We start from the raw sequence: 25,102 nt of genomic DNA on the forward strand, positions 1-25,102 counted from the left end.
TGGGATTATCGTCTTCGAAATGACAACACTAAATTGAAGTGCGTGAATGTGGTATGAGAGCATGGTCATGCTATATAAGGACATTCGTGTCAAGAGATGAATCTTATCTATTCTCCTAATAGTGCATATAGGTGCTCACAAGATCATCTAGAAAGAGAAAGCATAACTAGTAGAGATGTTTTGTTATGAGGAATTTTGTAGTTTGAAAAGAGGATCATGTGCTCCTCAGAAAAAGACACCACTAGCTTGTTGTTTTTTATATATTGGCAAGAAACTGGTGTTCACAAGCCTTTCCTATCTCTTGATTTAGTTGGAGAGCATAATTAGTCACATGTGTATTGGATGGGTCTCTGATGTCTATAATTGATTGATTTGCATCTTAGCATATGTATCTAATCATTACAACGAGGTCTATGGTTTGCTAGGGGCCTCATCATGGTCTCAACTCGAGATATGCACAAAGAGGTAGATAGATAGATTCTATTATCGTCTTCAGAGGGCAATATATGATCTATGAGACCAAAAATATTACATTTCACGTGATACATGTGAAGTGAGTAGCGACTCTCAATGTTCAAGAACTTTACCAATAAATGTTGCAATCGAGAGAGTGCAAATTGTTATTGTGAGAGAAATTCGTGCCAGGATTGGGCTTGGACGAAGATGTGCGAAAAGCATAGTCGAATATGATCAAAGGCAGAGAGCACTGTATCAAAGTGTGATATTGAGACTCTCAAACTTGTTTGAGGTAAAGTGTGCATAATCGGCCACTCTCATCACTTGTGCCCCAACGCCCCGTCTCACGTCGCAATGAATGTGAGCTAAGTCGCATGGCAGCAATGGTTTGAATGGTAGACAATGGGATGGACTCTAACATGTATCGATATGTACGGTTTCTTTGTTTCGTGAAGAATATGGTTTTGTGGTTATGTGCAACACGTGTAGTATAAAATAGTAGACTTTAGAGAGAGAGAGAGAGAGAGAGAGAGAGAGAGAGAGAGAGATGCCACAGAAATCATGTTAAGAAAATAGTAGTAGACTTTTTTGGAAGAAGAAGCAGAAGAAGCAAATAAAACAAAATGAGATAAAAGAAGAAGGTAATAATAACAATAAATTGCAAATGTAACAAGAAAGAGAAGAATCCAATAATAAAATAAAATGCATAAATAATAAATAAGATAAAATAAAATGCATAAATAAATAAATAAATAAATAAAATAAACATGAAGGAATAATATAGAAGTCATTGAAGCAAGGTTATGGAAAAGTAGAGAAATAAAAAAAAACACAAGCACTAAAAAAAAATCTAAAGAAATAATTAAGAATAATAATAATAATAATAATTGGTAACAAATATGTACATAGTAGCAGGAGTCAGCAGTGCAGTCATTATAACGGCGGTGTAACGTCCGGCCCACGTCGGGAGGCGCGCCGTCATAGATGACGTCCGAATAACGGCCGGCGTCAAAACAAGCGGCCGCTCAGGTGCTCATCTTTCAAAAGGGAGGGGGGGGGAGCACGTGGATATTTATTTTATTTAATTATTTAATTCATTTGTTCCCTTAACTAACTAATTAATTAATTAATTAATTAATTAAGTAGGTAATTAATTAAGCACCTGCATGCAGAAGAGGTCTTCTTCGTTTCAGAATCCCGCCATGGCCATGGAGAGCTTCCATCGGAGGAGGAGGAGGAGGAGCTCAGACGCAGAATTAGCAGAATCATTAGCAGAAGCAGAGGCCCTTGCTTACCATCCTGACCTTCTCGAGCTCGCCTCTCAGAATGACCTGCAGGGCTTCAAACAGGTTCTCCTGAAGCTTGGCCATGGCAAGGATATGGAGGCATCTTCGATGTGCCTAGGGTTCGGCGTATGGTACTGCCGCCGCCCCGGCACTCCCTTCATGGCCTGGGAGCAGAGGAATGCAGTCATGATCGCTTCCCTGTATGGGAGCGTGGATGTGTTAATCTATGTGTTGAGTCTCCTCTCTCGTCACGATCCTGGCCCCAAGGGCACCTCCGAAGAAGGCCATGGCCATCGCCGCATCATCAACACCGCCTCGGCTTCCGATGGTAGCACGGCTCTGCACTGTGCGGCTTCGGGCGGCTCGGCCCGCTCGGTGGAGACTGTGAGCCTCCTTCTCGCCCATGGAGCAGACCTCGATTCCCCTGACAGCCATGGCAGGAAGCCATCGGATCTCATATCAGAGCTTCCCGCAGGGATCGGCAAGAAGACATTGGAGAGGTTGTTGAAGAAAGCCAAGAAAAGTGGCCGAGACGAAGAAGAAGAGCCATTCTATGATCCACATCAGGTAGACGATGATGATGGTGATGGTGATGGTGATGGCTCTTCTTGTAGACCAGATTATCCTGCAGATGACATGGATTCATTACCAGTAGGCAGATTATGCTCATTTCGATCATATTCACATGAATCGGCCATTTCCGCGAAGGATTGCAGAGGAGGAGGAGGAGGAGGAGGAGGGGGATCGAATGGAGGAGTGGCCATGGAGTATCCCATCGACCCGTCCATGCCGGACATAAAGAGCAGTATATCGTCCATCCCGGACATAAGGAGCAGTATATCGGTCATCGATCCATCCATCCCGGACATAAAGAGCAGCATATATGCATCGGACGAGTTCCGTATGTACTCCTTCAAGATCCGCCGCTGCTCGAGGTCCTACTCACACGATTGGACCGACTGCCCCTTCGTGCACGCGGGCGAGAATGCCCGGCGCAGGGACCCAAGACGGTACCATTACAGCTGTGTGCCATGCCCCGATTTCCGGAAGGCTAGTACGTGTAAACGTGGCGATGCGTGCGAGTATGCACACGGGGTCTTCGAATGCTGGCTCCATCCCGCCCAATACCGGACCCGCTTGTGCAAGGACGGCCCCGCGTGCTCGAGGAGAGTTTGCTTCTTCGCTCACGAGAGCACCGAGCTCCGGCCTTTGTATGTGCCTTCCTTACCATCTCCGACCTCTCCTTCCATGGATGCACATACCCTAAGCCCGCAATCCGCACGAAACTCTCATAATAGTTCGTCGAATTATGCTACCCATGGGGTAACATCCAATGGTGGTGGTGCTCGGACATCGTCTAATCATCTCCCGGGTTCAATATGTTCATATAGTTCGAGTCGGCTGAGGCCAGCATTGAATTCTCGTGGGGATGGCTCTTCTCTAGACGATTTTGGAAGTAGGATGCCCGAGTTGGATGGAAGTGATTTCCCTAACTCTATTTTGGGTATGTCGGAAAGCTTGTTGGCCGGCCACGGTGGGTTAGACTTAGACACAGCCGTTGACACCGGAAGTAGTGAAATGTCCTCAAGGTATGGGAGCGTGGACCTCCCCATGGAACCCACTAACCTCAATGACTTGTTTTCATCATCATTATCATTATCGTCATCATCATCATCATCATCATCCTCGCCGGAGCTAGGGTTTCCTATGCGTGACTCATCGTCCCCCATTACGGCGGAGAAGAAACCACACCTCCGTTCACAAATGAGTAGCCGACAAGCATATATGCCCACACCCCCGGAACAAATGCCAACGCAAGGTCCATCAAGGCATTATGGTTCTAGTTTGGCACCAACACTACTCCTACCGCCCAAGTCTTCTCAATCACAAGATTCTCGGGGGTTGCTTACCCGAAAGATGTCGGGCCTCGAGGAGTTTGATGCCCTCGATATAGGGGAGAGTTTAACCCAGAATGGACCCTCGTGTTTTGCGTCCCTCATGTCCACTCGAGGATCATTTGCACAAGGTGACAAGAGGAGTCATAGCTCTAGACATTTGGTAGCAAGAGAACGGAGTCTTAGCTCTAGACACTTGGAAGCAAGAGAACGGAGTCTTAGCTCTAGACATTTGTTAGCAAGCTCGTCATTCTCGGATTGGGGATCTCCTACTGGGAAGGCTGAATGGAGCATTCACAAAGATGACCTATCCCGATTTCGAAAGTCCGCATCATTTGGTCTTACAGGAATGTCATCAGACCATAGGGACTTCAGGTGGCTTGCCGACCATCATTTGGTCGAGAACAATGAAACAATAACACGGTAACCACCATAAGAAACTCTTCTGAAGAAGGTAGTGACAACACGAGAGATGGTGTTGTGCTTGGATCATGGATGGATGACATGCACTCTGGACGAATTGTTGCTTGAAGTACAATTTTTACATAATCTTAGAGTATGCCCTTTCCTCGTGGGCATGGTCTCCAAACACAACATGTTTCTTATTTCTTCATGCCTTGGAGGTGAAAGGGTTCCAAATGTGATTTATAGATAATATGTTTAGCAAAGTATATATTGATGCTGAAACAAATACCAAAGGACGAATGTTAATGCCCATGAATTGGGTTATGATCATTAGCCAAGATAGCATGCTAACGTGTGATGTAACTAGCCATTGTAAATATAGATATGTATAGATTGTTTGTATTATTTGATTAATTATATCATCCAACAACAATCCCCGCACACCATAACATTCAATGCAATTCTAAGACTAGGAATTGCAAAAAGAAATGTACACTTTGGTGGCTTGTTTGTTTGTTACAAAAATACATGTAATTTATATTTATTGACAAACAAAGATTTTCCATCTGTCCAATGTTAAATTAATGAAGAAAATGTTCATTTGCCAATAGGCATGCATGAATATGATGATAGTGAAATGCTCAAATGGATTGAAAGTTAGGAAACACATGCTTGGCTAAGTGACATGCTTCATCGTGCACTATAACACCTTTGGTAAGTACACTATTGAATGATGATGATCGGCTTTTTGATGGAAAAGTTTTTTTGTGTGTAATGGAAGCAAAGCTAAGTGCATAGGTTGAAGAGAATGGAAACTTGGATCTTTATAGACTCATAGAAGAACTTGAAGTAGCAAATGAATCTATGCTTGTTTCCCTCATCTAAGGTCGAAGGTGATATATCATACATATACACCTATTCATTCTAGTTTATTATTGTGAAAACCAAAGAGAGTTCGGTGGTGAGATTGGGCATCCTTGCTTAAATAATATATTTCTAATGCATCAATTAGAAACCCTTTGAACTTGATGCATCATTTTCACCTAGTATTTCAAGTTCTTTGATGCATCTTCAAAATTCTTTCCATCCTTCTACATCCATGCAATTAGCTTTGTGTCTATTACACCTCCGAAATTCATTTGCCATGACAAAGGCGTCAGATAGAAGATCCATAAAAGCATATGAGTGCCCTTGAACACTTTTCTATGCATACTAGGTTGAGTATCTTGAGAACGTTAAACCAAAGGTTATTATTATGAAGATTCACACAAAGATAATTGTGTGGTCTGGATAATAATGTAGCACCACTTGAAATTGTAGAATAAACTTCAAATACCCAGGCTTGAGGCTCCCTCTAGTGATATGTGAAATAAAAATTTTACTGGCTATATAGAAGTAGATAAGAAGGTTTCTATCCATTTGCCATTTGAGGGTAATGCAATAGAGGAGAAATTAAATGTTAGATTCTCTAGAAACACATGGTTGACCCTATTTTGGTGGCACCGATGTTCTTTATATGATTCAAGTGCCGTTAATAACATCTCTAAGTTCACTTGGAATGAGTTATGTTTTGAGTAGCTCTATCGTGGTCCACGAGTGTTGTTGGCCTTTCTTTGCAAGGAATCTTCTTGTCTCTAAATGCTCTAAAAAGGATTGGTACTAAACAAGACCCATCAATATACTTTAGGAGTTTTTGTTTGCCCAAAGGTTTTTCTACATCCCATATATTCTAGGAGGGCAATGATCATCCCTCCCATACCCTTGCTTAGCTCGTTTACCTCATATTTCTTTATGTGCAACTTACATAATTAGAGTTTCATCTTAAGGAGGAAACCTTCTAAATGACTATAACTTATTGTGTTTTGCACTACAGAGACGGTTACACCAATGAAATCACAATGATTATACCCAAAGATACAAAACAAAGTCAAAGAGGATTTATATTATAAATTTTTAATGTGGTAACTCTTGAGCATCATTGGAGGCACCTAAACGATTTCAATTACCAAGTGAATGTATGCTTGCAATTTCCCGGATCTATTGGAAGGTTAAATGTTGTGTGTGTCTGGATGGTAAACTTGTAGCTTTCATCAATAGCACTATTGGAATTTGGTGTTGAGCAAGGATGCACACTCTCACCAACTCTATTTGATCTATGTATAGATGAATTAGAGTAACTATTGCCAATTTTGTAAAGAAGGATAACATTGACGAAATTGTCATTGCGAATGTAGTCATCATGCTTTTGTTGTATGCAAATGATGTGTTACTTTTTTCAAATGCTTTGGAGGGCATTGGAGGAAATTTGCACGAATGCAAATTTAAGTGTCCATAGCTTTAAAATAAAGATTATTCTTGTTAAGAGTCAAATTAAGGATAAACCATGCATTATTTATAATAATGAGCCACTTGAAATTGTGGAAAGTTTTAAATACCTTGGCCTTGAAGTTCTTTCAAATCACAGATGGAATGTATTTGTTACCCGTTGCTTAGATGAGGAAAAGAGAGCATCATATTATGCATTTGGGAACACATATAATCATGAGAAATTAAGTGTTGGGTACTAATGAAATATTGTTTCGACGCATTGGTGACGTTGGTGATCCTCGATGGGGTGGAAGCATGGGGCAATATCATCCCTAAGTCCACTAGGAAAGAGTTTGAAAATGTCCAAAAGCATTTTCATACAAAGTTTCTCCAAGTAAAGAAACACATGCAATACACCCTCTTACTCCTTGACATAGGAACACATCCCATTGAGATCTTGAGCATAGAAAGGGTTATTGAATATGTGTGTAAGGTTCAAAAAAGATCCTCGCATGGACTTCCAAGATTCATATGTGAAGTATGCAAAAAGATACAAAAGACACATAAAAGCAAAATTTTGTGTTTCAGTTGGATGCAAGATATGGAAAAATGGTCTGGAAGTTGTGATGCACCACACTTGCTTTATGATGCATCAATAGATTCCCTTGTGAGTTAGGTGCCAAATATATCATGACATGGGAAAAACGTGGAGGCTCACACTTCACACATTATACTTCATATATTGCACCTAATGACAAAACCATGTTCTTTGCCAAATGGGGAAACCGCACACACATTAATACATGTTAGAGCCCATCCCATTGTCTACCATCAAGACCATTGCTTCCATGTGACTTAGTTCACGCTCACTACAATGTGAGCCAAGGCATTTGGGCACAAAGTGATGAGAGAGTAATTGACTATGCACACTTTGCCCTAAACAAAGTTTGGAGTCTTAAGTATCACATTTTGACATAAAACACTCTTAACTTTGATCACATCCAGCGTATGCTTTCCAAAAATCTTCAACCAAACCCAATGCTTTGTGTCGAACATCAAAACAAACCACATGATCTCTTCATCCAAACCCATCCACACACACTGAAACACTACTCCTAGATAGAAAGCATATATATGTAGATTGAAGCAATACTAGGATTTGGGGCTATATTTGTAATTTGTATAAACCATAGGGCTAAAACACTACTCCTACATAGGAAGTATATACATATTTGTAGATTGAAGCAAAATATTGGGGCTTGTGGCTATATTTGTAGTTTGTGTAAACCATAGGGCTAAATGCCGATGAAAGCCTCTGTTACTTTGAAAAACAGAGGATAGTGTGAGGAGTGAGTGAGTTGCAGAGATCGAAGCGAGAGATATGTCGACAGGAGCTTCAATGGGAGTAATGGGCGTTTCCTCCCCAACAGACAACTTCTGGGTCTCTCTGAAAAATTCGAGTAATATGAGTGGTTGTGTTAGTGGTAGTCCCATCAACAACCGGAAGATATCGTCATTCGCCCACAAAGCTTCCTCTCCTCTCAGACCTCAACTCAACCTGAGAAGAGAGTTTACAACACATTTTGTTGGTGGAAGCTTCCATGGATCCTTCTCTGGTACCTCTCTTTACAAGGTGAAGGAGTCTATTGATAGGTTTGCATCACCCGAACCTGGCTCTCGGAGAGGTGTCGTCACCATGGTATGTAAATTCTTCTATGCTTTTACATGCTCTATCAATAAACTCTATATCATATATATAGCGAAATATAGGTCAATTGATATCATGTGGGCTTGTGGCCAATCAGCCACATGTTATTATGTTGTGTGATGTGGACATTGTTATCTTATGGCCGCTTGCCATATGCTGTATGGTTCAATCTCTTTAAGGTGTGAACATACACACAAACATTGTCAACATACAATCTCGGCAGTTTTGGACTAGTTTTACCCCGGTGCATCTTTTATTAGTGAATGGACATGATTTGGATTTTGGGTCTTGTGGCTTCAAGCCAGATGTAATCTGCACAGCTATGTATGAGGGCATGGATATTGCAGATTGGTTTGGATAGTTATAGGATAAAGTTTGGACAAGGACATTTGCCATGCCGAATCCATAGTTGATAAATGGCTAACCACCCTTATGCGTCCCAGTCCATCCAATTATGGTGTCAACAACATGCATCATCATGGAGGTTTGACCCAAAGGAGCTAAGGTTCTCTTATTAGCTGGCCTCTGAATTAGAATCATTTCTTATCTTTTTTTATGAAATTTGCCACATTTACTTTGAAATTTGCATTCATTGTGAATCGTCATGCCCGATTTGACATCATTGTATTTATGAAAAAGAAGTTTGCTAAAATAAATATGGAGCAAGGGATGAGAATACCCAGTTTGGCTAAAAGTTTTGAGAAAGGTTGATGTACTGGATACCGAGCTTGATGGCCATTGTAATGTGTGTGTGTGTTGTGTGTGTGTGTGTTTGTATATATCACATACCACATGGTGTGATGCTTTGCCTGCCAATACCCATCAACTAGTAAAGGCTAGAGATAGGTTAATCAGAAAGGTTAAAAGCATTTTAATGGAAGGTCAGTTTGTATTCCACAGAGAGTTTCCCAGCAGTGATTCATTTTACACTGTCCATATCTCCTCTGAATAGTTATTTGGTATTGGCACTGGCAGTGTCTATCTACAGTTTCTAGGCTTTAGTTATATGAGTGGCTGGCTATCGTTGTGAAGGGAATCCACCTTTGTAGTGGTGATTTCTTGAATGTACAAATAATACCATAGATACTTTTCTAGAGAGGCCTCAATACATTGTACGGTGATTGGTCAAGTGGGGGAGTCACTATCCTAGGCTTAATCTGATATTTGCAGTGCACATACCTGTAACAAAGATAAATTCCCAGATAAAACGTTTGTTTTCTATTAGTGGCATGTTTGTTTTTGCTGAATATGATACATCAAATTAGTGTATGCAAATGATTCTTCTCTCATACTTGGCATCGTTGCCTTTTATGTTTTCTTAAAAACAGAAGGTTAACTTGATCCATGGAATCTGTTTGGGTTAAGACACAAATTTCCGAAATATGGGATATCATTTAGTGTATTTTTTTTCTTATATGCAGGTAATTCCATTTCAAAGAGGAGATGCTCGGCAACAGCCACCACCTGATTTGCCTTCTTATTTGTTCAAAAATCGCATAGTTTTTCTCGGAATGTCCTTAGTACCATCAGTTACTGAATTAATAATGGCAGAGCTACTTTATCTTCAGTATGAGGATCCAGAGAAGCCTGTCTATATGTATATAAATTCCACTGGTACTACAAAGGTATCAATGGTTTTCTGTTAGAAAATGATTATTCTGAAAGTGCTTGAGATGCGATTCATGAAATATCTGTCGGTTAATTAACAGGATGGGGAAAAATTGGGTTATGAGACTGAAGCTTTTGCTATATATGATACCATGCGGTAAGAATCCCTATCAACATGTTTATGCTACTTTTATTGTTAGACGAAATGCTTAAGCCTTAATAAGAAGCAAATACAAAATGTACAATTCTATTCAGAATCATAAGCTATCCAGTATGATAATGCAATGCATTTACCAGTGTGGATATCTATCCTTCACAGCAGTTGTTTTTGGATTAATAGTCTTCCTTCTGAACTGTGGTTGAGAAAACACCTTGTGCATGATTTTGTTTTTGATGTACCTTCAGCCATGAATACTGTTGTGAAAAGCAGGTATGTAAAGCCTCCTATATTTACGCTTTGTGTCGGTAATGCTTGGGGGGAGGCTGCATTGCTTCTCTCAGCTGGCGCTAAAGGAAACCGTTCAGCGCTTCCATCTTCCACAATCATGATAAAGCAGGTATACCTTGTTATTGCAAAGTAAAAAGATCATGAACGATCAATTCTCTTCAAGACCTGATCATATTGTTGTTTAATCTTTTATTACCATTTGTCACAGCCAATTGCCCAATTCCGAGGACAAGCGACAGACATTGATATTGCACGGAAGGAAGTTCGCAATGTGAAAAATGAACTGGTATATATAATAAATCTATATAATTGCATTTACCTAGCATTCTGTAGTTGTTTTTATTTTACTTCAACTCATTTATGGAATGGAGGGATAATGGTGAACTTTATTAATAATGCTTTCACTATGCGGGGATGGCAGGTTACACTCTATGCGAGACATACAGGTCATTCAAAAGAAAAAATTGAAGAAGATATCAGAAGACCGAAGTATTTTAGCCCTGATGAAGCAATGGAGTATGGTATTATAGATAAGGTAAAGTTGAAAGACATATCTGGTTAGAGTTTCTTTCCTTCACTTTTTCTCTGGTTGAGAAACTCTAGCTTTTGTCTCTATAATATCTCCTCCTAGGAAGCTAGAATTCTCGATAGGTGTAAAATATTGTTTCAAGTTGTTTTTTTATTATAATTTTCTATGAATGGTTAGATTAGGTGATGCAGATTTTCTACTATCTAGGGCTTTATGACTCATCTCTGTGAATGCATAAATTATAATACAAATTACCTTAGCTTGTATCTATTACCCACTCAAAAATTGATGGCTATGATGTTATTCTTCCTACTCATGTTAGATTGTGGGTACGACTAGGTATGTGCCTAGGTCAGTTCTGTTTCTTGGCCTTGAAACCAAAACATTCAAGTCAAATTAATTTAACAATTAAACAAAAAGTATAGTAAATTAAAAAACATTCAAGTTAAATTAGTTAAATCATTCAACAAAAGAACCATTAATTAAACTGTTAGGGAAATAAAAAAGCTAAGCAGAAACCAAGAAACCATTAAACCGATCCACTTAAATGGATAAATTGATTGGCCGATAAACTCGAGTTTTATAATTAAACTGAACTGAAACCAAACCATCTAATGATATTTGAAGCCAAACCGCACTGTTTAATCATGTTTGAAAACCAAACCACATTGTTTAATGATATTTGAAAACCAAACCAAACTGTTTAATTATATCCAAATCATAAACATTAAACCATGGCTTAACGGTTAGGTTCAGTCTAAGCCAAAGCAGGGCATGTAGCTAGGTATGACATGATGCTAGCTTTGATGCCATGTTCATCGCAAGTTTGCAAAAAACTGTTGTCCGTCGCGACATATAGAACTATTGATTCATTTCTGTACACAAAGAGATGTTTAGATAATGATGGTGATGTTTACATCTAGCATCTCGTGTTGGTCATGTGTACTTCTGTACACAAGAGATGTTTAGATTATGATGGTGATGTTTACATCTAGCATCTCTTGTGTTGGTCATGTGTACTTGTATCGATGAGCATATATATTTCATATGCCATGATCCATCTCAATTGGGTCCTGGCATGTGATATTTTCTGCGAAGTCACGACAATCATGATACATGATATGAATAAAAGCTAAAGAGGAAGAGAGAGTTATATTGCATCTTTTATGAAAAGAAGAATAAGAAGAAGAGAGTCTATTCTGTTTCAGGTCTTGCATTCGGAAAAAGGGCAAGAGAAAGGTATTGTTGCTGATCTGAAAAGATCTCAATTAATATAAAGGATGGGAGTAAATGAACTGAAATCGTCTCATGAACCCAACTAGAAAGGCACTCTGCATTCTCTCTTTATATATATACATATACATATATATTTGTCAAGTTGAAGAGGCAGCAGCAAAGTTGTAAGAGTTTCTCGTGCTTCCGCTTTTTGTCATGTGGATGTCATTTTTTATGCCACGACGTATGATGTGTTTAATTTGACATTACACTAGTCTTTGTATTATTAGGATCTAGTTGTGATGTTTTTATGGAATTGTATGAAGTAAAGGCTTGGTATGTGAAGCTCTACTAAGATGAAAGATGTTGAGAAGTTATTCCAAGCATTTTGTATATGTTGTGCATGAAGGGTTGTTTTAGATGGTTTGTCCAGTACAGGGTAAGATAGATATCTTTTTAACATCCAAGGGATGGGAGCGATTGTGATCTTGAGACAGGCCCAAGCCCAAAGCGAGAAAAATGTTGTCAAAGACCGGGTCGGGTGGTTATGGCTCAGAAGGTCACGTTTAAATCCCTACATTACATATTTGTATAAACTATGGTGTCCTGCATGTTCTTCTCTATTTTAAGTCCTCCGAAAGCAAGTGTATGACTTTCCAAATGTTTGGGATTGGTTGTTTTGATGTGTATTTGTTCGATTCTTTGGTGGAACAGTGATCATTCATTCCACTAGCTGGTATTGAGTCTTCGGTAAAATTCAACACTGGTTTCAATATTTTTCCACTTAATGTACAGTTGTGCATGTACATACATACATTACACATACAACATTTGCCTGTAGGTTTTCGAAGTGACTTCCATCTCATCTCTAACTTGTTTGTTATACACTAGATCTATATGTACTCTTGTTTCACTAATGTCGACTTCCATATTATTGACTTGCCAAATTGGTGTACATGATTTAGACCAATTGGATTCGGTTAACCCTAACTTGGTTTACTTTTATGAAAGTTTTTTTGTCTTATTGCAATATTCCAAGGATGTCTTCTGATTATTTGGTTCAACTCAGACCATACCATAGAGAAAATAGAAAAGGATCATCGTTTTACTCTTTACATTTGTCTTACTACATTTTGCAGACCAAACTAAAGAGAAAATAGAAAAGGATCATCATTTTAATGTTGTTTCTCAACTTTTTCACATGTAAGCCTTGCTTATCTATGTGGGCATGATCAGAGGCATAGTGAACACTATTTTGCTCCTTGTTTTTATTCGTCTATCCTCATTCATTTGCGATCCTTGCATGTCAGCATTATCTTCAATAATTGGTTAAAGATTGTGTGGTGATTTGCAAAATTAATTTGGAACCACTGCCAAGAAACTTCAATCACCAATAAGTACGATCTTTCTGATTAATAATTGTCATTTGTAACCATCAACAATTCAACAATTGTGAAGTGGTATGTAAGCACTCAAACGGGTTTTTTTGTCTACAAAGCCCCTCTTACTTTGGGTGGGGGACTTACGAGAGCTATATACATGCTTAAGCTTCCATTTTTGGTATTAGTGAGATGAATCCATATCATTCATGTTGATGACAAAGATTGTTGAGTTGGAAGTTGGGTAGGGGGATCAAGGAATCTATATACATGCACAAGCTTCATTTTTTGGTATTTTAACAACATGAATTCAAATTATCCTTGTTGATGAGGAATTTGTTTCATGTAACTCCATACTTGTATGCCAATCTTCACGAATGAGGACATATTCTCAAAGGTCTACAAATGGTTTCTACTATAGCAAACCTCATAAATATATAATTTATCTAATTTTATTCTAACAACATGAATTCAAATTATCCTTGTTGATGAGGAATTTGTTTCATGTAACTCCATACTTGTATGCCAATCTTCACGAATGAGGACATATTCTCAAAGATCTACAAATGGTTTCTACTATAGCAAACATCATCAATATATAATTTATCTAATTTTTAGTTCTCATTATGTGTCCTTATTGTTTAATCTCATTGAATCTTAAGTAAACACATAGTCCCTTTGAATGCATATATGCATAATGTGAAATTTGCATATTGCAATGTTGTGGAGGAATCTTCCGATATTGCAAAAGAGTCCTTTTGAGAGCATTTTGTATCTTAGAGTAAGAAGTTCATGCACATTATAGAACAACATACACATACAAACTTTGTATTGTGGACTTAAGAAACACATCTTCGCGTAGCATAAAAACATGTGGACATAGGACATCTAAAAATATAAAAAAACATAGAATCTTGTATCTATCATAAATAATCAGAAACTCAGAACCTTGCACCTATCATTGTATTCTACTTTACCTCCCTCTACATAAGGAATGTGAGAATAATTTGAAATAAGGGGCTTGTTCAAATCAGTTTTTTTACATTCAATAAGCAATGGGCTTGGTTCAGTTTCAGTTTGGTTTGGTTTCTTGGCCTTGAAACCAAACCATTTATTAATAATAGAAACCGAACCAAATTGTTAAAATTTTTGAAGCCATTTAAACCGAACTGTTTAAAGCCAAACCGTTAAACCAAACTGTTTACAAAAAATTTAAAACCAAACCAAACCACTTTATCATAAATCAAAACCAAACCAAACCATTTTTTATTGATATTAATAATCATACTTATTATAAATTTGTGTGAGAAAATCATCATAAAATTTGTCATCATATTGATCATAAATTTGATTATTATAAATGAAAAGGAGACTCTACATATAATGCATATAAAATTTAATAAGTTACAACTAGAGTTTAAAATTAAAAGTTAAAAGTTAGAACCTATAAAGAAAATTTATAAGTATTTTTTAACCTTTAAACCAAAGCACATAAACAGAAACCGATAAGCCGATAAACCGGTAAATTCAAAACCAAACCAAACCAAAACCGATTAATAGCTTTTGAAACCAAACCAAACCGTTTATTTATCTTCGAACCTATAAATCGTTAAGCCACAGTTTATCGGTTCGGTTCGATTTGAGCCAAAATCGGGCCCATTGCTACATTCAATTAAGTATTATCTTGTATGGTTCGTAGTACAATGGTGACGATTTCTCTAATAGCATGAAACATGTGACAGCAATGGTACATATATATTACATGTTCTTATGAACTCAAAATATAAATGTAATCATCACAGATGTGAAAAACGCCCTCTTGACAAAATTCTCTCGTCAGAAATCACAATTCATGCATTCTATATCACAAAGGCTGATTTACATAACGAATCAAGAAAGAGTTTTGTTCCTTCTAAGAGCCCCCTGTCACAAATGTATATATTCAATGTGTCAAAAGATGTTTTAAGTTATACATATAATGAACGAACCAAAATCTCACAAATTTAGATATAATGAATGGTCTTTAGGATCTTGTACCTTTTAAGGAATTTTGGAATATGAAAAGCTCTTGAGATCTTTGGCAGAGTTCTTGTTCAAGAAAAATAAAAGGTTAGCATTCTGATCTGAAGATTCAGTAAAAGTAGATTGAAATTGAACATATTTAGAAACTCGCAGACATGGCACTTCTTATTAGAACAAAAAATGCCATGATCCTCTTTACGTTACAAAATATAAATGGTTGGGAATATTTATAGGTTATGAAAATTTAATGTATAGAGTATAGGGCAAAGCTTTCAAACTTTAGTGAATATAAGTCGCATATTCCTTCATTTATTGAAAAAATGGAAAAATATTTCAAAATCTCCAGCATAAAAACAGCTAAAGTTTTCAGAAATCTTGAGAAATAGCCATCAGGCTCTAAATAGCCATTGAAATTTTTCCCTGATCTTTAGAGACCGAAACCGAAACAATAAATAAAACAAGGACTTTCAAGTGCCAAGCCAAGTTTTTGTTATACGCCGAAATTTACCGATTGAATGTCTTTTGGACGTGCGAGAGAAGACATTGGTCCTGTAGTCATCACCTTGAGCTCTTTAATTTTAGAAGATAATATATTCCTCTTCTGCTCCAACTGATTTATTTTATCCTGAAATAATGATTAATTAAAATAAACATGTTTTTCCAAATAGGACCCTTCAATTAAATTTGTGATCCCACATTTCTCACAGTTTTTGACCCAAGTAAAGAATGATGAAGATGATATACACAAGAATTCTATTTGTTTTTACCTTGTACTCCAAGGCTTCATGCATTGCCATATCAATTGCCTTTAATATCCAATCAGTATCTTGTGGTGGAGAAGGCGATGTTTGAGAAGAGTTTGTTGTAGCATCGAGTCGACGAAGGCACTCTGAACCACAGGAATATAACTTCTCCTCAAACTTGTCCATTTCGGAAGCATCCTTGAATAGACATAGATACACTGGCCATCCCATTCTCACCCAAAAATCAAAGAAGATAACCGAACAAACACAAAATGTCAAGAAACATCGTCCGGAGACTTTCCTATAACTACCCGTGAGGATATCAATACCATACAAGAGGTAGATGATAAAGGCCATCAATGAGTACTCGCTCGTGTGTGAATACTCGCTCGCCATCAGATAGTCTTTGCTGTTTCTACAACGGAATAGAAGAATGAGGAGGATGGTGAAATATGTCAGTGGGAGGATCAAGAAGGAACAGATCTTCCATGGTTCATTCATCTCACAATTTTCGCAGTCTCCATCCCTGATTCCAGGAAAAAACTCATGTGTTATAGAGTACAAAAATGCAAAGCTGGAACTTAAAATTTTTTAAACAAGTTAGAACTTTAAGCTAATAAAGAAGAAATTTACTGCTATAAAATTTTAAAAGTGCAGCAAACAGATTTGCTTGAAAAAAGTATATGATACTCCTACTTAAAGAGAGTACATTTAATAAACCAACACTTCTTTTTGTGTCATATGGCACCCAGCCTTCATAGGGCAGGGAACTGTACAGATTTAGAGAAACCTTCAATCTCGATGATTGCTCACATGATAAGAAGAAAAGCATCAGTGCCCTATGATATAATCCAGATGGAGATGACTATCCAATGGATTTGGGAGCTCCCAAAGAAAAGATGCTCAAGACTGGTATTTATGTCATGAAGACAGCTGGCGGAACATTTTATTGCTATGTTGAAATGAAAGAATGGTTTTAGTTGCATAGCATAAGCATAACTGCACTACACCCATTCCAATACAGCTTGGATTGTCCACACCTAGAAATGACCAAAGTGGAAAAGAATAGAGTGATTTGGACTGATATCATTAAATTGGGTAATGAAAGAACACAGATCAGCCCCAAAACAGCTCTTGGTAGAAAGATGGATCAATATAAGGCCCTCCTTTTACGTACATCACAAGATGGATTTATCGTCAGGACTTCATATATGGACATACATCTACCTCATCCACTCCATTGTGTGATGGGGTAGCTCAAGAACTCTTCACATCAATTAGGGAATGAGATAAGCAGCAACCTGCAAATTGTGCCATTGGGATATGGAATCAGAGGAACACTATGTTTGCCATTGTACTGTTTTAACGAAATATGAAGAAGATCCACTGCCTTTTCAAACAAGCCTTTGGCCCAATACATGAGAAAAGGAATACAATGACCAATTATGTTGAGGGCTGTTCTAGCTAGAATTGAAGAGACATAGAGAGACGTAGTTGTTGGAAAACAATACATACACAACGGATCATCAGCAAGGAACCATCACAACATTCTTTAGCCACTTCACACTCCTTATCTGTGAGTCAATCAAGGTCAGGGTCTCAACAACAACAATCAAAATGGGTTACAACAGATTGGGCAGCCAGTAGTGATCGCTCGTGCACATGGCCAACATCCCCATCACCCTTGCTTCAACAAATCAAGGTCATTATTACTCAACAATAAGATGATTACCTTGCTTTGGAGGCCTCCCCATATTGGATCAGTGCACGTTGGAGATCCTTTGAAGGCAGAACTCTCAGCACATCTAAGCTTAGAATGTTAAATGCTTGGCTAGCAAAATCATTTGATGTCTTACACAGTTTTAAAGATTTAGTTATTTTTATTTTGGCTTGTTTTGTCATAGATTACGCATCATTTAAGATGTAAATCTCTTGCTCAGTCTCATAGTCCATGTTGGCTGCTCCGTCTCACAGCCTAGATTGTGTTTGCATTATGAGAGCTTCTACAGGGGGGTGAGGCTCTGAATACTTAGTGAGGAGCATATGTAGGAAAGGGTGCAGTTTTTCCTGATGCTTCCTTACAGTGTTCAACATTGTGATGTCTGCATGCAAGTGTTCAAACATATTTAGGTGTGATGGAGGCAGGGGGTGGGCTTGCACGTACCACACATACCTAGGAATGCTCCACCTCACCTCCAAAAGTTCATAACGATAGGTCCTATGGGAATCATAATCAGGATATGTCTAAGATTTCTTGTGTTTCATAGATAGCATCTAGAGAGGGAGAGAAAACAAAATAGGAATATTACAATCCTCAGGAGGCTAAATATGATCATTCGAATCCAGAAACACAACAAAGCAAGTTAATTTTCCCTCTTTTGGAAAGGGGGATCTCAAGGCTTTTTTTCGTTTGTCGCGATGCTGAAATGTGTGCTAGATATGGCCCTAATACCAAAGGTATGAGGTACTTTGTTTGCTTAACACATCATTGGATGTTTTCACAATTTTAGTATCAGAGAGGTATGGAGTGATCTTTTGTTAGGAGAGAAATAGTGCATCTAGAAAATACAAATATAAGTTCAAATGTTTGAATACATAACATGTTGCATGACTCAAAGCATAGCCTGTATACATCATTGTTTCGATTCATTACTTCTTTGAAATTCTAAAATTCAAATGCATAAAACATTTACAGTTTAGCTGCAAAGCTTATGACTTGCAGGTTTAAGCTTGTGGGTTTGAATTTAGATGTTTGTTGTGTTCACTATGAGACCGTTTCATAAAATTAGTTCTGGATCATGCGCATTAGACATAGGAAGGTCTGCTCCTAAAGCAATGGCTTTACAATATTGAAATTCTTTCTCTCTCCAAAATACAGAAACAAGCATCACCCTGCCAAATGCAATCATAACAAAACCAATAGTCGAACGCAAGAATAGACATTTCATTCTGCCCTTGATGGATCAAAACGAGAAAAGCTTCCAAAAGCATAGGAGAGAGAGGGAGAGACGGATGAATCACATACCCGTACCGGGTAATGGCGTTGCGCGTGGTGCCAATAAGGGCAAAAGTGACGCTTGGAGCCCAAAGTACAAATATGTAGAGGAGAGTCCACGGTGACCTTGGGTAAGAAGCCGAGGAAGAGAGGCGGAAGAGCCGGAAAAGCCGAAGGATGAGGCACACGAGCCAGAGGCAAAAGCCGAATGTGAGGAATATCCAGAAGGTCCAGAGAGAGCAGATGAGGAGAAAATCAAAGGCCGATCGCCGAAAGTGGAAGTTTATGACAAAGGAGGCAATGATCCATGAGAGGCCAGCAGCAGATCCTGTTATTATTAGGAAGGATCCTCCTTGTGCCCGGAAGTAAGGGCGGCGGCGATTGGCCAGTATCACAAGATTGGCGGCTATGTATGGTATTGCCGCCGCCACCGCAAAACCCAACAGCACAAAATCCCATTTAGTACCTGGAGAGTCTAGATCTTGGCTGCCGCATGAGTTCGTCTCTTTGATTTGCTTCATTTGTCTGATAAATTAAGATGTTCGGAGGTTAAGGAGATGGGAGTGGGTTGTTCACCTTTTGAAATGTTGTAATGTTATATATGCAATGGAAGCCTGTGTTGTGTGTCTGTGTTCTTAGGGCAGCCTTCTGCTACCATCTCTGCTTCTTGGGTCTCGTTTCTTCCTTCCTTTTAATCCTTGCTCTGTTCTGGAGAACATTCTTCTTCTTCTATTTCTTCTTCTTCTTGATCTTCTTCTTCTATTTCTTCTTCTACTACTACTACTACTACTACTTCTTCTTCTTCTTCTTCTTCTTCTTCTATTTCTTCTTCTTAATCTTCTTCTTCTTCTCCTTAATCTTCTTGACCTTCTTCTTCTTCTTCTCCCCTGCCTCTGCCTTCTGTCTGTCTGTTTGTCTCTCTCTCTCTCTCTGCTATATTGACTATTGATCTATAGTCATTTGGGAAGGTCTTTGGTCAAGGAGGCAAATATGTATGTACACACATATATGTATTGGTCAAGGAGATGAGTCAACTGGTCAAACCCCCCTCCACACACACACACACATTTTCAAAAGATTGACCGAAACCGAGCCCGGGAATTCAATCCTGAAACAACTGGTTCGGAATCCGATTCGCCCGCCTTGAGGGGCTCATAGACAGACTCGGAAGGCCCAATTCTGTAATCTTATATAGACCACCCCCACGGAATTCCCAATTGTGTCTCCTCACAAGGTCAAGTAGAACCTCCTCATATTCAATCAGTTCAACCCTTTCCTAGACAATATATATATATATATATGTGGATACTTTTGATCTTGATCCATTCTTCGAGCCATTCTCGCACTCGAACTCACCAACGACTTTCTAGGAAAAAAAAAAGAGAGAGCATTTTCTGTCTTGTTTTGGTCTCCAATGGTGGCCTGATTGAATGAGCCCCTCTCAGATTTTTGTTAAATTCTGAGATTTTATGGATGGGGTTCGTTTGGGCTAATAGAGAAATGAATGGAGTGGATGATTAGATGACACGTGCACCTTGTGTATGTGTGATGTTATCCATGCGATCATGTAGATAAGTAAATACATTTGGAAGGCTATGTTACGTGTTGGGTGTGATAAATAGACATGGTGGCACCACATGTCACTTTAAAGCCTCTCAAGGGGGTGATTGCACATAGCATTGCCGTGTGCGCCTAAAGTTCCCATGATTAATGACACGTGATATAAAATCTTTTTCTTACAAAAGAATCAATCAACCTAGACAGGCACATGAATGAGCAAAACAAATAACTACACAGAAGTCATTGTGTTTGTACAAATCTTGTTTGCCACAACTATAGTGTATGGCAAACTATCAAAAGTTGTTGGGGGGTATCGGGCCCTATAACATAACTAGCACCAAACCCTCATCAAGAACATAAGGTGATCATATCAATATATGTTGGACATTCTTATGCTTGTACATCAATGAAGTGGAGACTCTTGTGGCTAAGGTCTACCTAGAGTCTACTTGCAGGCACCAAAGCTTCAAGATGAGCATGTTTGTCAGTTTTTACGATCACGTGTCAGCCATCATCTCCTCTCCCCACGAAGAATTATGGTTTTGATTACATAAATTACCCATTCTTGATTAGCGTTAAGCACCACGGCTTCTGTTCGATCGAGGCTGACTGACCGACAAATCATTACCGATACAAAATCACTCCAAAAAAAAGGGTGTAAATCGTTATGTTCGGAAGGTCTCTAGCATCGATCGATCGATCCGAAATGGTGAAATCTCCAAAGTGAAGGCACACGCACTTGCAATAGTAGAAAATAATGGGGAGAGATCATGATTCATGATGCACTAGGCCAAGGCCTATGTGTGCTACAAATCTATTCATATCTGTCTGTTAGGGACTCTTAGGATTCATATCTGTCTATTAGGGACTCAAACCAAAGCAGTGAATGATTCTTCTGCAAACACCAAATCCATGGCATGTAATGCTCCCCCAAATGATTCTTCTTGAAAGCTGAATTTGTCATGGCTTAGGGTTTGCTTTTTTTTTTTGTCTTTTTTTTCTAGAATTTTGGACATCAGCACTACCCTTAATGCTCTTCCCCTTGCATTCTTCTTACTGCAGGAGAATCAAACTGCAGGAGCGTGTTTTTTGTAGCATTGAATTCGTTGGATCGGTACAAACGATCAGGATTGTGGAACAATGCTTGGATAGACTAGAGGAGGAGATTACTGTCACTCCTTCCTGACAGTCTGGTAAGACTGGATTAGAATTGACATGAGAGTATGGGAAACTCAGGCTTGTTTAGAAAGATTTCTATCTCTTTTTCTTTCTTTCTTTCGTGACAACCTAGTATTTGTTTGGGTATTATTTCAAATATGATCAGAGTATGAAGCATATAAGGTCAGTTTAATTTAATGCAAGTTTTTAGCTCATATTCTTGGTTGGTAACAGAACATGTTTAACAGGATAGTCAATCATGATAGAAACTACTGAGCTTATTGACATAACTTCAGAATTCTGAAAAGCATCAGTAAGTATTGGAATGTTTGCATTACCCAGGAATTTTGTCATGTCTATTCATTCTTTAGACTCCTAGCGAAGTTGCCATTTCCTGTTACATAATGGATTCTGGCTCATTAATTAGGGCAAAAGCCAAAACGGTTCTCTGTATGGAAGTTTTAATGCCATGGGGATGAATCTCTTCATATATTTCTTTAAGAATTTTCCACTTACTGTTTTATTTTTTCTTTTTCACATGGGCTATTTCATTTTTTTTCTTTTGATATGCATTTTTATGTGATTAGTTATCAGCAGGAAAGTGGAGATCCTGTAACATGCAGTAGCACTATTTTCAACAAACATCTTGGGATTTCCACTTTTTAAATGTAGTAGATCAAGGTTTAATCTTTACTGTAGAGGACACGGTTTTAGTTGAATGTAGAATTTGTCTTGTAAGCGAATTTTGGAAGGTTTTTTAGCTAACATCTTGAGAAGTAGAAAATTTGAACTGGAGTTGAAACAAGCAGTTCTCAATAACAAATTCCTTTTTTCTGTCTGGCAAATTGCAGATGGCCTAATTGATTGACTCCACTAATGTATATGACTGTGTGCATATTCATAATGGAAAGGGGGGATTGAAGGTCCTTTTGACAGCGACTGGAATCCACAGGTGAGTTCTTGCTGTCAAAAGCATATTGCAGATATTTTTTCACTATTGTTTCTGAACTTGAATAAAAAGCCTTACTGTCTTATATAAGATACCACATACTAAAACATATGTTGATTCAATCACTTCCATTAATCCTCTATTTATAACTCATGAAGATCCTTCATAAACCAGATACGCGTGGCTAATTGATTATTTCTATTTTCCTATAAACATGTGATGGCCTGTCTACTAGTTATGATAAAAGACAAGGTGTCACACATTTGATGAGTGGTGTTTGCATCTCTGTGACCGCCCTCTGTCTTGACAATCGCAAATGTTGGCTATGATCTCCATTTATGGCTTTTTGTCTGTCTTTAATCGTTGATGCTTGAAATGATTCACTGTCAGTGTTCATGGGCTTTGGTAATGTTCTGTCGATCATTATCTTTAAGGTCGATTAAGTCCAGTAGAAAAGCCATTTCCATCTTCCAGATGTGATAGTTCTCTTTTGCAAGTTTCTAGATGAGATATTTGCTAAGCATCTATGAATTGTTGTTTTCTGACAGTTTTTTGCACTCCCGTTTCAGCATCAAATCAATGACAGAAAAAGGCATCTCTTAATGTGTCTACTCTGATATAATGTGAAATAAGAGAAGGATAGATGTGCTAGATTTGCACAATCTTATATTCTATTGATACAGAGGTGCAGCCATTGATATTCTATTGAACATTAACTATATAGAAATGAATGATGTATTTTTGGGTAGCCTATAAATTCTGTTATGTTATATAAAACTTAAAAAGCATCTGTGGTGCAGATTCAATGTCAGAACCTCAATGATTTAGAAGAATTGGAACCAAGAGTTTGTCAGCATGAATGCTCAAAACAAAGCCAGGTGTATGTATGCATAATTTTGGCAGGAACTATTGGAAAAAATCTTGTAGAGAGCTGCTGTTTATTATGATCAAGAAGTTGTTTGCTTGATATCTACTTTGCCATTGCAACATTAGATCTAGTGCTTCAGAGTCTAGAATCAATTTCCGTTTTTAAATTTTGATGTTCTGTATATTGCAGCTGTGCAAGGATGGAGGATTATTGAATTGCTGTGATGGATGTTCTTTTTGCATATCCTGCTGAATGTCTCGGTTCTGATTTAAAACTGGCAGCAAAAAATTTAAAATCAAGGGTTCTGTCCACAATATGCTGGTGAAATTTGTGGCAGGGAGGTAAGAAACAATGTGATATTATATATAATTGTGTTGGAGAGTATGAGCACAAAATCAAAACTGATGTGAGAAGATTCATCTTCATTGAAAATCTGATTCATCCAAAAGTATGGCATATATTTGCAAATAGCCCTTCTGTGTAAGAACCATTGCTAAAAAAGACTACAAAATTTAGTTGGGGAATGATTGCTTAGAGTTTGATGGTAACACACGTAAGGTAAAACATGTTTTAATTTTGTAGTTGCATTCTTCCATTCTACAACTGACTTTGATGATATCCACAGGCAGAATTGAGTGGTCGTTGTGAAAGGTTCTTAAAAGTCGATCATGACCATCCTTAGGAGGTGAGAAATTGATTCCATTGTACAAGACTTCAATCTTTTCTATACAAAACTAGGCTGAACCATGTGGTGTGTATATGCATAACCTCTTAATCTTAACCTTCTTTCCTTTTTGTAACATTTGCAGGCATACATCATACGTTGTTGCTGCCATTGCAGATATTTAGGGCATAAAGAAGGGGATGAAGGAACAATAGATGATGAGCAGATTGTAGAAAGAAGAAAGAAAGATATATTAACGTCTTTTGAAAGGCCAAAATGGCCTATAAGACCAAACAAGAGAAAAAGAATTTGTATTGGTTCCATTGACTTGGCATTTTGCCATTGGCTCACATGAAATCCAAGGTTTCCAAGGAAAAACCATCAGATGTTACCAATGGAAAAAATCTTCCCCTTGCAGACAGATTGGTTTGATATGTCCTCTACAAAAATCACTGTATTAAATGGGTTATCTCAAAAGAGACTATGACTCTTGTCTAGAAAAGGACTCGTTTTTCAATGTTTTTTGCCTTCATAACAATCGAATTGTTGTCTTATGTGTATGCTTTATCCTAAATGCCCCTAGTCAATCCTAGATATCAGAGTTGAGCAGTTACATAGTCCATTCATTCACTCTTTTTATTAATGATAAATGCATTGTTATGCTCATGTCAATGTTAAGGTTTGGATTTGTTACTGAATCAACCAATTTTGTGTCTTTTCAACTACGGCTCATGCTTAAATAAGTCAAATGTCCATGTATTCCAGGAAATGGTTTAATGATTTACTTGGTGACATGATCTTGCCATGTTGAAAGGTTGAACAAACGACCTAGAGATTCAATGTCTATATTTATTTCTAAACTAAAAAATTGGACATTGAAACTAGAAATCATTGAAAGGATTTTAGC

The 25,102-nt window shown here is 38.0% G+C and overlaps 3 protein-coding genes and 1 long non-coding RNA gene across 9 annotated transcripts; 3 read left to right on the forward strand and 1 right to left on the reverse strand.

Moving 5' to 3' along the window:
• Positions 1-1,658: 1,658 nt before the first annotated feature.
• Positions 1,659-4,558, forward strand: LOC147855170 (zinc finger CCCH domain-containing protein 24-like). The gene has a single exon (XM_087330246.1). The coding sequence runs from the start codon at positions 1,659-1,661 to the stop codon at positions 4,062-4,064; it is 2,406 nt and encodes an 801-aa protein (XP_087186372.1). The 3' UTR covers positions 4,065-4,558.
• Positions 4,559-7,662: 3,104 nt separating this feature from the next.
• CLPR4 (CLP protease R subunit 4) lies at positions 7,663-12,126 on the forward strand. Its single transcript, XM_087330631.1, has 7 exons — positions 7,663-8,048; positions 9,479-9,682; positions 9,767-9,822; positions 10,096-10,222; positions 10,322-10,399; positions 10,535-10,648; positions 11,851-12,126. The coding sequence occupies exons 1-7, from the start codon at positions 7,731-7,733 to the stop codon at positions 11,917-11,919; spliced, it is 966 nt and encodes a 321-aa protein (XP_087186757.1). The 5' UTR covers positions 7,663-7,730; the 3' UTR covers positions 11,920-12,126.
• A 2,773-nt stretch (positions 12,127-14,899) lies between these two features.
• LOC147855172 (uncharacterized) lies at positions 14,900-19,886 on the reverse strand. Of its 2 annotated transcripts, none has more exons than XM_087330420.1 (5): positions 19,027-19,886; positions 16,026-16,527; positions 15,767-15,883; positions 15,282-15,324; positions 14,900-15,170 (listed from the first exon to the last, which is right to left on the reverse strand). In XM_087330420.1, exons 1-5 carry the CDS (start codon positions 19,515-19,517, stop codon positions 15,163-15,165), a joined length of 1,161 nt encoding a protein of 386 aa, XP_087186546.1. In that variant the 5' UTR covers positions 19,518-19,886; the 3' UTR covers positions 14,900-15,162. The 2 variants fall into 2 exon arrangements, with proteins under 2 accessions (XP_087186546.1, XP_087186547.1); XM_087330421.1 differs by having other exon boundaries at positions 14,900-15,159; positions 15,274-15,324; positions 19,027-19,885.
• Positions 19,887-20,778: 892 nt separating this feature from the next.
• Positions 20,779-24,804, forward strand: LOC147855173 (uncharacterized). 5 transcript variants are annotated; one of them, XR_015530778.1, is made up of 7 exons: positions 20,779-20,917; positions 21,619-21,749; positions 22,566-22,666; positions 23,212-23,348; positions 23,464-23,541; positions 23,721-24,216; positions 24,341-24,804. It is a non-coding gene; the product is annotated as an uncharacterized LOC147855173 (long non-coding RNA). The 5 variants fall into 5 exon arrangements; XR_015530780.1 differs by lacking the exon at positions 20,779-20,917 and having other exon boundaries at positions 21,233-21,749; positions 23,721-23,872; positions 24,157-24,216; XR_015530777.1 differs by lacking the exon at positions 20,779-20,917 and adding an exon at positions 21,233-21,475.
• The last annotated feature ends 298 nt before the right edge of the window (positions 24,805-25,102 follow it).

This window comes from Azolla caroliniana, unplaced genomic scaffold (genome assembly GCF_043228905.1).
Source record: "Azolla caroliniana isolate FFs.n. ecotype wild unplaced genomic scaffold, voAzoCaro1.0.p SCAF_14, whole genome shotgun sequence".
In the NCBI taxonomy this organism is placed as follows: domain Eukaryota; kingdom Viridiplantae; phylum Streptophyta; class Polypodiopsida; order Salviniales; family Salviniaceae; genus Azolla; species Azolla caroliniana.